The 15,898-nt window shown below is 47.6% G+C and overlaps 1 protein-coding gene across 8 annotated transcripts in view; it reads left to right on the forward strand.

Moving 5' to 3' along the window:
- The window catches only part of gramd1ba (GRAM domain containing 1Ba), a 1,045,225-nt gene that overhangs the window by 680,339 nt on the left and 348,988 nt on the right, over window positions 1-15,898 (forward strand). The window contains exon 1 of one of the 8 annotated variants that reach the window (XM_072486674.1): window positions 4,508-4,863. The exons of the other annotated variants lie outside the window; for them this stretch is intronic. Coding sequence (XP_072342775.1) covers window positions 4,841-4,863 — 23 coding nt within the window. The 5' untranslated portion in view covers window positions 4,508-4,840. Of the gene's footprint in view, window positions 1-4,507; window positions 4,864-15,898 lie in introns of those variants that run through there. 8 annotated transcript variants of the gene reach the window in all.

Raw genomic sequence — 15,898 nt, forward strand, 5'->3', positions numbered from 1 at the left:
CCGTAACGGCCTGACAGTCACAGTCCCGGACTAATGGGATTAGGGCCCACCCAAAGTCTTCTATGGATTCACCAGGGAGTTGGGAGCGAGTGGCGAGTGCGTGCCTGGCGAAGAGCGTGTTCGTTTTCTGTGCGTAGTTGTCCTTGAGTCGAGTCATGGCTTCAGCGTAGTTCGGCGCGTCCTGGATTAACAGAAAGACTTTGGAGCTCAACCTGGAATATAAAATCTGAATCTTCTGAGCCTCCAGAACAAGGGTTGGATATACGCTAGCCAGTGCTGGAAGTCCTTTCTGGCGTCGCTCGAGTGTGGATCCAGCTGCAGGCGATCCGGTTTGATACGGAACTCCATCCTTAGAAACTGATAGCAATAAATTGAGGCACAATCAATTGGACAAAAGAGGATAATTGAATCCAACTGAGGATTTATTGCTATCAGCTGTGTGGCCTCCCACAGGAGCTGGCGAAATGGCTGCTGGCTGGAGGACACGCATATTTACACCCCGCCTCCTGGGCGGAGCCAGCAGGCAGGGACTACCGGCGAACCTGTAGTACAGGTCCTACCGTACATCACCTAATACAGGTGCAACAGTGGTTTACCACAGGCAGGGGGTAATTTCTGGGGGAAGTTAAGATTCAACAACCAGATTGTTTTAATGTCATTTTGGTAGCTTTATAGATACTATTACTGATTACATGTAAACTGAGTAACTTTTTATTCCCTCATTCATCAATTGAATATCTGTAGTTTGGTCTGTGATTGAATTGATTAGACTGAAGTTTATTCTTTCTCGTTTGCCTTGGTTACAGCTAAAGGTTGAAGAGTTTCACTGATAGGTTTGGTATCCAGAACACCAACTTAAATTATCTGCATGAGAACCAAAGGGTAGGTGCGTAGTATTTTATGCAATGAATGTTGCCACAATCCCGGACCAGAGGCTGCTCTCCCCTTTGAGAGCTGACTGGTGGTGATTTAACCTGAGGGTCACCACACCTCGGGCTAGGGGCAAGGTTGAGAAGGCAGGGCCTTGATGAATAACCTCAGTTGGTACAGGAATTAAACTCACGCTGTTAGTGTCGCTCCGCATCATGAACCAGCCATCCAGCCAACTGAGGTAGGTCAGTTAGCTCAGTTGGCTGGACGGCTGGCTCATGGTGTGGAGCAATGCCAGCAGCGCGGGTTCAATTCCAGTACCGGCAGAGGTTATTCATGAAAGCCATGGCTTCTCAACCTTGCCCCTTGCCTGACCCTCAGGTTAAATCACCACCAGTGAACTCTCAAAGGAGAGAGCAGCCTGTTGTCCTCTGGGACTGTGGCGGCATTTACATTCACATGCAACAAATTGCGATTCTGAAAGGGTGGTGTAAACAAATTTAATAGAAACTTTCAAAAAGATATTGGATAAATACTTAGCTCTGCAAAACCTTTGCTTTCCATGAGGAAAGAGGAGGGACAGTCGTACTAACAGAACAGCTTTCAAAAATAGGGGTTCATGAGTTGCATGGCCTCATTATTTGTTTTACTTAATTTTGTTAGATTTTAATTTTTTCATGGGATGTGAGTGTCATTGACAAGGCCTGAAATAGTTGCCCATCTTTAATTGCCCTTGAATTGATTGGCTTAGTCGGCCATTTCAAAGGCAGCTGAGAATGAACCACATTGTTGTGGGTCTGGAGTCACATACAAGTTAGACAAAGGTAAAGATGGAAGATTTCCTTACTTAAAGCACATTTGTGAAACAGATGGGTTTTAAATGACAATTGATAATGGTTTCATGGTCACCATTACTGAGACTAATTTTCAATTTCAATTTTTAATTGAATTTAAATTCCACCAGCTACCATGGTGAGATTTGAACATGAGAGCATTAGCTATAAATCCTCTGGATTTCTAGTCCAGCGACATCCCACCGAACCACCTGTAGCGGGATCCCCTTTTACCTCCACCCCCGTGGGCTTCTACCAGGCTTGGCACCCCGTCGTCCAAGCCCCACCACTGCCCGGGTGATCCTCTCTCTCACCGGTGGATTCGCAACCACCTGCGCCTGCTTCACCTGAGCAGCACCCCCAAGAGAGAGAGGAAAGGAAAACCTCTGCCCACCTGTACCTGGCAGCCTTTCCTGAGTGAGCGGGTTCGAAGCGCCCAGGGATTTCCCTCAGTTCTCGACACCGGATTTATGGTAAGGAGTATTTTAATAGAGTGACTTGGCTAGAGCTCGTTGGTGAGGGATTGAAGGAATTGAGACAGACTCCAATTCCAAACTCCAAACACATATATTTATTAATTGCCAAGATCAACCACCACCAAATACAGAAAACACACAATTATCTTATACTTTAATGACTATTACTATGGAAGAAATACTATCGCAGCACAATGTAAAACTTACATACACAATTTTAGCAATCTTTTAAAAGGACAAAATAGGAGCATGCACCCCCTTTCCCCAAAGCCTCAACCACTATACTAGTCCCGGGAGCTTCGCAAGCTGCTGCGGGATACTTACAATCCAAGGCTGATGTTGTAGGAGCAGAGAGTTCAGCACGAACAGAAGATCCTAAGAGATCGAATGGCCATTTGACCACCCTTTTTATAGTCCAAAATCCAAGTTTTTTCGCTCCAGTCCAGCTTCTTTTGTGTGAGCATGTCAGTTAGCATTTCAAAGTTCCCGCAGGTCCCGCCCCTTCTCCTGATAGGTCCAGGTAGCCAGCTCTAGTCTCCGGGCAGTTTCCCTCCAGGGTAAACTGCTTCCTGCCCGCTCCATTGTCCTGGGAGATCGCAGTCTTCCACACCTCGTTAAGAAGATGGGATTTTCGAGTCTGCCATTCGCTCGAGATTGCTGCCATTATGACCTGATTATGCTGATGGGTTTTTCAGCTCCGATGGAGACAAGGTCATTATCATATGTAAGGAGTTCTTACCAACACATTGTTTCTTGGCTGGGGGAGTTTCAGGGCTATTAGCATTCCCATTGTGCTCTTTGCTGATCCAATTAGTGCTGTCTGTCTACTGATGAGTTGTAAGTCCAGGGGGGGGGTTGCTGCAAACATTCCTTTCACACTCACAGACAGCCCTGCAAGCCAAGCTTGCTGGGAAAAATTTGGCCAAGAAAGGTGTCCATTTTACAGTTTCTGAGGTTAAAGTCCGGTTTCGCAGTTCAAGGGGACCAGGGGTTGCCCGAGATTCTTACAACCGAATATGCTATTCAAATTGTCTAGTTGCAAAGTAGCTGCAAAATGTGTTAACCCTCCCCCTTTTGAATAAACACACTTGCGGAATTAAAGCAGTGTTACTGTTTTCAGAAGTAATATAAGCAGTTTATGATATTTTTCAATTAGCTACTTTGTTTGAATGAAATCCCATTTCCTGTTTCTGCACTGTGCTAATGGCATCAGTGGCAGCCTTAGCTGGCCGACATGTTGTCATCTCCCACTCCATTCCATGCTGTTCTGAATCAGTCATAATATTACACTTAAGGCCAGACCAAACATGACTGTATCTACTTGGGAAATGTACAGCTTCCAGTTATTACTTCCCCACAGCAACATGCAATAAAATTAAAAACCTGGTTCATGAAAGATTAAGGATGTGAACTCTCTTAGAGCAGCTCCCTGTGATGTTGAAATATTGAGTTCCAAAATTATTGATTTCTAAAACTGACATGCCCGAATGCCTTCTTGTGTGGCTTGGTGCCATAAATTGTCTTGGAATATTCTATTACACTGCAGGTGCTATATAAATATAAGCTATAAGAGCGTAAGCAGTTATGATTAATCTCAAAATAGGCCAATAAAATGCACAAACAAAATAATTGGTGAATTATGCAGCAGTTTTGTGCTTTATTTTCTTATTGTTCACAGGATTATTGGTAGTGGATAGATGTAATATAAACGTAATTCAGACATTTATTCAATTATTTGAGCTGAATCACTGGTACCTTTTTAAGTGTTTTTTAAATGTTCTCCCAGAGAAATTGTACACCCCATCCCTAGGAGGAAGTGTTCCCATCTGTATGTGTTTTTGAGATATGAAGTCGAAATGCTTGAAAAATTCACAAAATTCTTACGATTTCTTGTAATTTAATTTAGATGTGTAATTAAAAGTAATCTACAGTTGATAGGGAAATTGCAATCCAAATTCATTACTGCGGTGGAGACTTTGTTTCAGTTTTGTTGGATATGTTTTGTTAACGGTCAAAATATGCTTGCATGGACATGATTCCAATTCCAATTTAAAGAGTCATAATGACATAACATTGAATGGATTTTTCCTTCTTAATCTGCATTAGCAATTGAGATTTGATCGTGCATGTTCCCATGCAAATTTAGCCAACGATAGTTAAAATCTTGAGTCAAGGTGGGGGCTGGGAAACGCATCTGATCCCTTCCATGCAGCATTTCTGCATTGATTAAGAGATTACACTCACAGCTGCCACCAGCGATTTCCAGTGACGTGTGCTTTGGATGGCTGCACAAGGTGCATTTAATCCTTTACTCACTTGCGGGCATTCTCGGAACAGGAAGGTTGCGTGACAGTGATAACATGGGTCCATCCTTACTGCAGCGAACGGCAAATGTTCGCCTGCTTCAGTCACCCGTGCTCGGTGTGGAATGTTAGCGCAGAGTTTGGAGCTGCAGACTGTGTGAGCGTTCCGAGAACTGTTGCCAGCACTGAAGTGTCAAGTGAAGGTGAGGCACTTGCCTCTCTTTCTGGGGCACAGATTGAGAAGCTGTGCTGCGTTTGTGAATGAGCCCTCGCCGTTGCATGCGAGCATGGTGTGGCGAGTTCATCCTGGTGACTGGGGAGAAGACACTATGGATATCGGACCCTGTGTACTGCACTGATGAAAGGCTTTAAGCTTGCCTGGTAAGTGGACGCGGCAGCTACCCGCAGCTCAGTTAAGCGACACAGAACACACTCCGAGGTAATTACATCGGCCCATTTTTTACTGGGAGAGCTGCAGAGCAAAGTAGGAAATCACTGATGGTAATTAGCTTCCCATTGCATTAAAGCTGCAGAATGTTATCGGCCGTTATCGTTGCAAAACCCTTTAACCGACCAGCCAAATTAGAAAATGACGTTATTAAGGGGCGAAATGTAGTTTCACTTTGTTGTAGGTTCTGAATGCTGTCAGACGCTTCGGTCATACAGTTTTATGAATGTGGTTGTGGCAGTCTACTTAGCGGATGTTAAGAATAGTTACATGTTTACAAGAAGACCCTGATAAAACTTTGCAGTTGTACAGATCGAATGTGGCATTACTATTGTAGCCTATCCAATCTCGTTCTGAAGTATAAAGACCTGTTATGGCACTGTCCAATTAGGAACTGTGTGTCTATTGCACGAAGTGTTTTGAGACTGACGACACAGGAACATTCTACCTTTCCGTTATTAAATTTTACATTTACGGTTGTACAGACATTTTCCTGCTGCCGCCCCTAGTTTTATGAATGTAAATACAAGCTGGAGGCTGGAGTTTTCCCCTGTAAAATCATTTGGGACCATATTTTTCGAACAGTGCCACTGCATTAATGTACCTCTAGACGCCTGCTGTATGTTTTATGATTGCCAGTTTCATTTAGTAACAGGTTTGCCAAACTTGGATATACTCCTGGAGCTATGGTCATGTGACATTTGAGGATGTAAGGCTTGTTCACAAATATTGTGTTTACCCTGTGTGGTAGTCACCACTGATGTATATATTGTATATATAGGATGTTGATATAGGTGCTTTACGGTAAGGCCCCTGTACTACAGGTAGGGGGGGGGAGATCCCTGCCTGCTGGCTCCGCCCAGTAGGCGGAGTATAAATATGTGTGCTCCCAGTACAGCAGCCATTTCGTCAGCTGCTGTAGGCGGCCACACATCTCAGTGTAACAAAGCCTCGATTACATCCTACTCTCGTCTTTGTGTAATTGATCGTGCATCAATTTATTACACTGCTTTTTCAGAAGATGGACCACCGCATCAACATTGGCTAGCCTGTTTTGAAGCGTACGTCGGGTCTGCGCCAGACAATCCTTTACACGCGGCTGAGCTCCAATGTCTTTCCACTTGTCCAGGACGCGCCGACCTACGCAGAGGCCATGGCGCTACTGAAGGAAAACTACGCTCAGCGGACTAACATACTCTACGCCAGGCACCTCCTCTCCACGCGGCGTCGGTGGAAGATTTCTGGCGCGCCCTGCTCCCCCTAGTTGGAGACTGTGACTGTCGGGCCGATTCGGCCACGGAACACTCAAATTTGCTAATGAGAGACGCATTTGTTACGGGCATAGGGTCTGACTACATCCGCTAGCGCCTCCTAGAGGGGGCCACGCTCGACCTTGCGGCGACCAAAAAACTAGCGTTTTAACTTGCGGTCGCATCACGCAACATTCAGGCCTATGCCCCCCCCCCCCACCCCGTGCATTGTGGACTCCGCAGACGGCCGCCGCATCGTGGACCCCATCAGCGACCGCCCTCAGCCAATCCCATGCCGCGTGCCCGTGCCGGGGTAGCCCAAATGCTACTCCTGTGGGCAGTCAAAACACCCCCGGCAGCGCTGCCGGTGCGGAGCATCCTCTGCAAGGCCTGTGTCAAGAAGGGACATTTTGCTGCAGTGTGCCAGGCCCGCTCAATCGCCGCTATTGTGCCGGCACTCCCCACATGCAGCCAGTGGGCACCGCCAACTTCCGCTCCTAGGACCACGTGCGGCCAGTGGACGCCGCCATCTTGCTCGACTCGCAACACGTGTGGCCCGTGGGCACCGCCATCATGTTCCTCCCAGGACCAATGGGTGCCGCCATCTTGCTTTCCCCACAACATGTGCGGCCTGTGGGTGCCGCCATCTCACCCGACTCGGGACCCATGCCCATCGGTCACCTCATCCAGCCGCTCATCGCCTGAAACCCCCAACGACCAGCTGCGTCTTGCCTCGGTCACGATTGACCAGTCTCGACCACACAATCTCGCGACTGCTTCAACTAAAGTGAAGGTCAACGGGCACGAGATCTCCTGCCTGCTGGACTCCGGGAGCACTGAGAGTTTCAATCACCCTGATACGGTAAGGCGCTGCTACCTCGCAGTACACCCCGCTAACCAGAGAATCTCCCTGGCCTCCGGGTCCCACTCGGTGGCGATCCGGGGGTACTGCATCGCCACTCTCACTGTCCAGGGTTTGGAGATCAGCGGCTTCCGCCTCTACGTCCTCCCCAACCTCTGCACTGCCTTGGTACTCGGCCTGGACTTCCAGTGCAACCTCCAGAGCCTAACCCTGAAATTCGGTGGGCCCCTACCACCCCTTGCTGTGTGCAGCCTCGCGACCCTTAAGGTCGACCCACCTTCCCTTTTTGCAAACCTAACCCCAGATTGCAAACCCATCACCACCAGGAGCAGGCGGTACAGTGCCCAGGACAGGACCGTCTTCAGGTCTGAAGTCCAGCGGCTGCTTCGGGAAGGCATCATCGAGGCCAGCAACGACCCCTGGAGAGCTCAAGTGGTAGTGGTCAAAACTGGGGAGAAAAACAGGATGGTCGTTGACTACAGTCAGACCATCAATCGGTACATGCAGCTCGACGTGCACCCCCTCCCACGCATGTCTGATATGGTCAATCAGATTGCACTGTACCTGATTGACCTGAAATCTGCCTACCACCAGCTCCCCATTCGCAAGGCGGACCGCCCATACACTGCGTTAGAGACAGACTGCCGCCTTTACCACTTTCTTAGGGTTCCCTTCGCGTCACCAACGGGGTCTCGGTCTTCCAAAGGGAGATGAACCGAATGGTTGACCGGTACGGGCTGCGGGCCACTTTTCCGTACCTGGACAATGTCACCATCTGCAGCCGCGATCAGCAGGACCATGACGCCAACCGTGCCAAATTTCTCCACACCGCCACTCTCCTCAACCTCATGTATAACAAGGAGAAGTGCGTGTTCAGCACGAACCGCTTAGCCATCCTCGGCTATGTGGTCCAGAAGGGAGTTCTGGAGCCCGACCCTGATCGCATGTGCCCCCTCATGGAACTCCCACTGCCCCAAGGCCCTCAAACGTTGCCTGGGGTTCTTTTCGTATTACGCCCAGTGGGTCCCAAACTATGCGGACAAGGCCCGCCCACTCATTCAATCCACCTGTTTTTCCCGAGGCTCACCAGGCCTTTAACCGTTTCAAGGCCGACATCGCCAAGGCTGCGATGCACGCGATCGATGGGACGCTCCCCTTCCAAGTCGAGAGCGATGCATCAGCTGTCGTTCTGGCCGCCATCCTCAACCAGGCAGGCAGGCCCTTGGCATTCTTTTACCACACCTTCCATGCCTCCGAAATTTGGCACTCCCCTGTCGAAAAAGAGGCCCAAGCCATCCCATCACTGACCAACGGCCGGTTGCCTTCATGTTTAATAACACACAGCGGGGCACGATCAAAAAAGATGAAATCTTAAGGTGGAGGATCGAGCTCCCCACCTACAATTACGCGATTTTGTATCGCCCCGGTAAGCTCAACAAGTCCCCCAACGCCCTATCCCAAGGTACATGTGCCAGCGCACAAGTGGACCGACTCCGGACCCTGCACGACAACCTCTGTCACCCAGGGGTCTCACGTTTTTACCATTTCATCAAGGCCCGCAACCTGCCCTACTCCATCGAGGAAGTAAGGACAGTCACCAGGGACTGCCAGGTCTGCACGGAGCGTAAACCGCACTTCTACCGTTCAGACTGTGCACACCTGGTGAAGGCCTCCCGCCCCTTTGAATGCCTCAGCGTGGACTTCAAAGGGCCCCTCCCCTCCTCCGACCGTAACACCTACTTTCTCAGTGTGGTCGATGAATATTCCCCTTTGCCATCCCATGCCCCAACATGACGTCTGCCACCGTCATCAAAGCCCTCAACACCATCTTCACTCTGTTCGGCTTCCCCGCCTACGTCCACAGCAACCAGGGATCCTCATTCATGAGCGATGAGCTGCACCAGTACCTGCTCAACAGGGGCATTACCTCAAGCAGGATGACCAGCTACAACTCCAAGGGAAACGGGCAGGTGGAGAGGGAGAATGGGACGGTCTGGAGGGCCGTCCAGCTTGCCTTACGGTCCAGAAATCTCCCGGCCTCCCGCTGGCAGGAGGTCCTCCCTGACGCACTTCACTCCATTCAGTTGCTCCTGTACACCGCGAGTAATGAAACCCCCCATGAACGTCTCTTTGCCTTCCCTAGGAAGTCCACCTCCGGGGTTTCGCTCCCGACATGGCTGGCAGCTCCAGGACCCGTTCTCCTCCGTAGACCTGTTCGACTCCACAAGGCGGACCCGTTGGTTGGGAGGGTACAGCTACTTCACGCTAACCCGCAGTATGCCTACGTTGCGTACCCCGACGGCCGCCAAGACACAGTCTCCCTCAGGGACCTGGCACCAGCTGGTTCCACCCCGACCCGGCGGCACCCCCTCACCGCACCGCAGTCCCCGCTCCGGGACAATCCGTTCTTCCCATGCTCACACCCGGGGATGAAGAGGTTTTTGACACGCTCCCGGAGTCACCGAAGACCACGCCGCCGCTGCAGTCGCCACCAGCACTGCGGCGTTCTCAACGACAGATCAAGGCACCGGACTGCCTGAATTTGTAATATTATCTGTACTTTTAAAACACAACTTTCTGTATATAGTTCTCCACCACCCCTGCCGGACTCATTTTTTAACGGGGTGAATGTGGTAGTCACCACTGATGTATCTTGTATATGTAGGATGTTGAGAGAGGTGCTGTACGGGGGTAGACCCCTGCCTGCTGGCTCTGCCCAGTAGGCGGAGTATGAATGTGTGCTCCCAGTACAGCAGCCAGTTCGTCAGCTGCTGTAGGAGGCCACACATCTCCGTGTAATAAAGCCTCGATTACATCCTACTCTCGTCTTTGTGTAATTGATCGTGCATCACCCTGTAAAAGTTGGGTGTCCTGTAGTTGAGGATCTTCGTTCCCTGTGCGACAATAATTTGGGATTGGTTCGCTCAGTTGGTTCATGATGCAGAGCGACGCCAACTGCGCGGGTTGAGTTCCTGTACCTGCTGAGGTTATTCATGAAGGCCTTCTCAACGTTGCCCCTCGTCAGATGCGTGGTAATCCTCGGGTTATGGCACCACCAGTCAGCTCTTAAAGTGGAGAGCTGCTTATGGTCCTCTGGGACAGTGGTGACATTTACATTTCAATAAAATGTTGCTTCTCATTGCCTAGGAATGAGTTAAATATCAGGAAATTTCTCAAGTTCACAATGAATCATTCCCTAGCATTACCCTTATTTACATTCTCTGATACCCCAAACTTTTTTCATTTTATTTTCTATCATCATCCTTTGTAATTTGTTTCAATGGTCATGTCTGCACTGTCCTTTCGCCAGTAGGACTGTCACACCCGATCACAGCTACCCTGGAAAGTATGGTGATACAGCTGAATGTTTGTGGCTGTTTAGCACAGGGCTAAGTCGCTGGCTTTGAAAGCAGACCAAGGGAGGCCAGCAGTACGGTTCAATTCCCGTAACAGCCTCCCCGAATGTGGCGACTAGGGGCTTTTCACAGTAACTTCATTTGAAGTCTACTTGTGACAAATAAGCAATTTTCATTTCATTTCAAGGAAAACATCCCATCACGATTTGGTTTGAGTCCATTTCCAACAAAATACCATAAATATTCCCAAAGAATATATCAACTAGGCAAAGGAACCATTGAATCTGCTTTACTTTTAGCCCCATGTAGATTCACATGATTTTCCCTGAGCCATTTTAACATTCTCCATCAGCATATTTTCAGTGTTTCCTTTGAACAGATTAATGAATATAATTACTACTGTGCCATAGATGTACAAGCAGACCTGCAAATGAGTACAAACTTTTGACAAGTTATTAAAGTGAGCAGGGTACAAATACAAGAACTGGAACCCTGAAGAATACCTTTCAATCAGATTTGTGATGGAAGGTAATCTTTTGATGTCTGCCATTAAACAAGGTTCAAACTATTTTGATTTATTGACGAGATAGATTTTGTATTTTATTGAATGGTTGATGGAGTCAGAATCTTTTGTTCGTTCCGCTGTAAGCTAGCTTTCTCAGTAAGGCAATCTGTTCCAATTTTAAGCAAAGTTGCAGCAGAATATTTTTCTCGAAGATAAATGTTCCAAAGCTTGTCCCTATGTATTATAATACTCAATTTGTTGGTAAATGTAATTGTTCGTGTTTTTTATTCGCATGGAATTGGGCATTGCTGGCTGGGCGAGCATTTATTACCCATCCCTAATTTCCTTTGAAGGGGCACTTCAGAGTTAACCACATAGCTGTGGATCTGGAGTCACCTGTAGGCCAGACCAGGCAAGGATGCAAATTTCTCTCTCTGACATTAGTGAACTAGGTGGGTTTTTAATGACAATCAACAATAGTTTCAGGGTCATCATTATTGAATTCAAATTTTACCATCTGCAGTGGCGGGATTTGAATCTGGGACCCCAGAGCATTACATATCATAGAATTTACAGTGGAGAAGGAGGCCATTTGGCTCATCGAGTCTGCACCGGCTCTTGGAAAGAGCACCTTACCCAAGGTCAACACCTCCACCTTATCCCCATAACCCAGTAACCCCACCCAACGCTAAGGGCAATTTTGGACACTAAGGGCAATTTATCATGGCCAATCCACCTAATCTGCACATCTTTGGACTGTTGGAGGAAACCGGAGCACCCGGAGGAAACCCACGCACACACGGGGAGGATGTGCAGACTCCGCACAGACAGTGACCCAAGCCGGGAATCGAACCTGGGACCCTGGAGCTGTGAAGCAATTGTGCTATCCACAATGCTACCGTGCTGCCCTGGGTTTCTGGATTGCTAGTCCAGTGACACTGCCACTATGCCACTGCCTCCCTGTATTATGCTATGGTTTCAGAGTGCGAAATAATTACCGTGATTGAGTTGCATGCATTGGCTGCCTCTTCTACAACAGCAGGCAGCAAGGTTTGTCTGAAAATTTCCTATCTTGGAGAGATGAAATATTTAATTAAAATATTTATATCCAGCTCCCATAAGTGCATGTGAACTTAGAAGTCTTTTGTCAATCTGCACTTGGGCAACAGGTGTGTGAAAAGTCATTGGACGCCTGTGTTGGGACAGAGGTATCTTTGGGAAGTAGTATTTGTGGCTGACCTGTCCTCTTCAGGGTACCCTCCGCTTACCCCAGATGGGAAGCCGTGTATAAAAAGATGCTCTACAAATACGCTTTTCCTGGTTGGGAAACCACATCCAACAGGATACTCATCTTTGTGGTCAAAAAGAAGGAAAGCATTACATTTTGGACTGTTAGAATAACCACGGATAATCTCGAGAACGACTCTCCAGAACCAAGAACTGCATTTGTATGACGAGAGCTCTCGTAAGTCCAAATTTCTATTACAACCTTCAGGGTATGTGCCTTCCTAGGGAGGGGCAGCTGAAGGAGCAAGCAGGGGGTACACCTTTACTGGAAAGGAAAGATTCACAGCAACCTTTATGCCCACTGAGTTGGTTCTGCCACCTGGAATAGAATCTTGGATGCACTGCCAGAACGCTCAAATTGTAATGAAAGACTCCTGAAATTTCACCTGTGCCTCAGCTACAGCCAATATACCACTGTCATTGATGCTTCTGTCCTGAAGAAGATGTTAAGGAAATGTTAAATGCTGACTTTGTTGAAGTCCTCTCTGCCATCTGAAATAAGATTGTAAAAACTTCTTTGGAACTCTAAGCCTGTGTTGATCATAAATTTAATGTCCAGGGCTGAACCATTAGGAAAAATGGATGGGAAAAGCTAATGTCGTCCTTCTGCTGACCAAGTGTGCTGAGCTAAGCCTCTTTATGACAAACACTTCTGCCAGAAGGACAAATACGAAACCACATGGAGGTGTCCTCAATCAAAGCATTGGCACATCATTGCTTGGGTCAAATATCTAGGTGAAGTCTGTATCATTTGATCTGTGGACAGAAGTTAGAGATCTTGTAATCCATGTGCACAAATCCCTCCAGGTGGAGGACAGGTGATGAGGTGGCTAAGAAGCAATATGGAATACTTTCCTTTTATTAACAGAGGCTTAAAATATAAGGGCAGGGGGTTTATGCTGAACCTTTCTAAAACTTTAGCTAGGCTGCAACCTCTGTACCGTGTGCAGTTCTGGTCACCGCTTTACAGAAAGGATGTAATTGTACTAGAGAGAGTATAAAAGATATTTCTGAGTAGCTGCAATTTCCCAGTTCTGGTAAGATAATGAGGAGGGATTGGATAGAATAGGGTCATTTTCCTTGGAACAGAGGAAGCTGAGGGGCGTTTTCATTGAGGCGTACAAAGTTGTGACTGGATGGAAGAAACTATTTCCCTTAGAGAGGTCTGTGACTAGGGGGCATAGCTTTAAAGTGATTGGTGGAAGAATTAGAGTGGAGCTGAGGAAACATGTGTTCACCCAGAGGGTGGTCAGAATCTGAAATTCACTGTCTGAAAGGGTGGAAATCCTCAAATGTGCCTGGATATGCACCTGAAGTCCCATTACTTTCAGGGTTGTGGACTATGTGCTAGAAAATGGAATTCGGCTCGGAAGCTCGTTTTTGAGCTGACCCAGACACGATTGGTAGAGTGGTCTCCTAAATTTCTTTAATATCTGAAAAGGAGTGTGGGGAGAGAATGGAGAAGTGGCAGTACGTGAATTTATCTTTGGGGAAAGCCAGTGCAGACATGCTGGACTGAATGGCCGCCTGTCCTGTAAGGATTCTGTCATTCAGATGCAATTTACAAAATTCCACTTCGCTCGCAGGATGGTGCCTTCCTTAAGTGTGTCAATGCCATGTCTCAACCTGGAAAGAATAGTTCCCCAACTATGAATCTACAATGACAGATCATACTTAGGCCTGTATTTTCGTAGTGGATGCAGTGACCTATTGGCTGCCAAAGAGACCTTCCAGTCCCACCAAAGTCTGTGGCTTCTCTGTGGCTTGCTCACCCTGCAGCCTGGAAACCCGCTGTGAGGTGGCAATTTCTGCGGTACTTGAAGATCCCAGCAGCAGAAGAAGACACAAAATCCTGCCCTTCCCAGGCTTTCTCTAAGTTCCTTGTGGTAGAATCAACAGTGAATCACGATTGATGGAAGAGCTGCAACAAGCAATCAAACAGATGAAAAACAACAGCACTGTGGCCCCAATGCTATTTCAGTTGAATCCTTCAAAGCTGGTCCGTTTTAACTCCTCTGTTGTGTTTGGTCTTCTATACTTTTATGAAGGAATCCACCAAACATCTCGACTTGTCCAAACCAGAATCTTTATTGAGTCTCGTGTGGTAAGGTAACAATTATCATGGAGTCTGCTTATTACGCCTCTGGAATCTGCACCTCACACCGACCATTCACTTGTATGTCTTATTACCCTCTCAGTCCTCTTCTGAAGATGGCCAGATGTGCCTCACCTTATATGGAATAGCTGGTCATATGACTTTGGCTGTGAGACCACATGGTGTGTCTGCACTGCCACCTGCTGGTTGGAGGTCGCACACCATCCATCTATGATGTAGTGCATAGGCATATCACCACAGCATCAAGACTCTTTGCACTCATTGGGATGGAAAAATAACTTCCCCAATGACTTCAGAAATATGACAGTTGTAACTAAGGTAGATAGTCATGCTGGGTAACTATAGAGTTATTTCCCTCATGTCCATAGCAGGGAAAGACCCTGGGGCTGCATTCTCGACCGGCGGGATGCTCCGTTTTGCCGGCAGCCTGGGGGTTTCCCGACGGCGTGGGAATGCCCCACAATGGGAAACCCCATTGAGCAGCCGGCGTAACGGAGCATCCCGCCGGCGGGATGAAACAGAAATGTGAATGAAATGAAAATCGCTTATTGTCACGAGTAGGCTTCAATGAGGTTACTGTGAAAAGCCCCTAGTCGCCACATTCCGGCGCCTGTTCGGGGAGGCTGGTACAGCAGGACGGAAAATCCAGCCCCTGATGTACATTCTCCTGAACTGCATACTTCCTGTGCCTGAGGAAATCCTCCCAGAGAGAGAAGAATGCGTCTTTTAGATATTTCAGAGGTACCTACAAACAAGGTCTTTGTTGCCAGACAAATAGAAATAAAAATGTTGAGGATTCTTCATGGCATTTATTGACCTGACCAAATAATTTGACTCAGTAAACTGCATTGCTCTCTCTGCATTGTGCTCCAAAGATTTGGATATCCAAGAATTGCTTCCTAATGACATGGCTGCAACTGTGTTGCGTGGGAGATCTGAAACCAGAAGCCTTTGGAATCTGACCTGAGGTCAAACAAAGCTGTGTTAAAATTCCCATACAAGTTACAATCCATCTGACAGTAACTATTCACACATCAAATATCAACTGCCCTCATGTTAAATGCTGTCGAGATGGAAAACCTCTTTAATCGCAGTTGCCTCAGTGCCAAGACTAAACTGACCATCATAGATATACACAGTCTAGAGTTTGCAGATGACTACCATGTTTTGTTGCCCACCCTACACCAGATCTGCAAGCCATCTCCCTCCTTAAATTCTGCATAAAAGATACTTGGCCTATACTTGAATGTTGCCAAAACAAAATTCATCTCAACCACACCTGGTCAGCCATATTTATTCCACCGCCCATTTATATTGTAGGAGAGACTCTGGAATATGTTGAACACTTCACCTCCCATGCCTTGGCAGCCACCTCTCACAAAGGTTGATGAATAGATACCACACTGGATCAGCTGCTCAAACCCAGCCTTTTACAAACTACGTCAGTAAAGGTTTGACAACAAAGAGCTCCGCATGTCAACAGAAGTCCTAATGTGCAGTACAGTTGTCATCATTGCTTAGTAAGACCTGGACTGTGTAGGAGTGCCACATAAAACAGCTAGAGAAATTCCTATCAGCAATGCCTTGGCCAC

This window comes from Scyliorhinus torazame, chromosome 21 (assembly GCF_047496885.1).
Source record: "Scyliorhinus torazame isolate Kashiwa2021f chromosome 21, sScyTor2.1, whole genome shotgun sequence".
NCBI classification, from domain to species: Eukaryota; Metazoa; Chordata; class Chondrichthyes; order Carcharhiniformes; family Scyliorhinidae; genus Scyliorhinus; species Scyliorhinus torazame.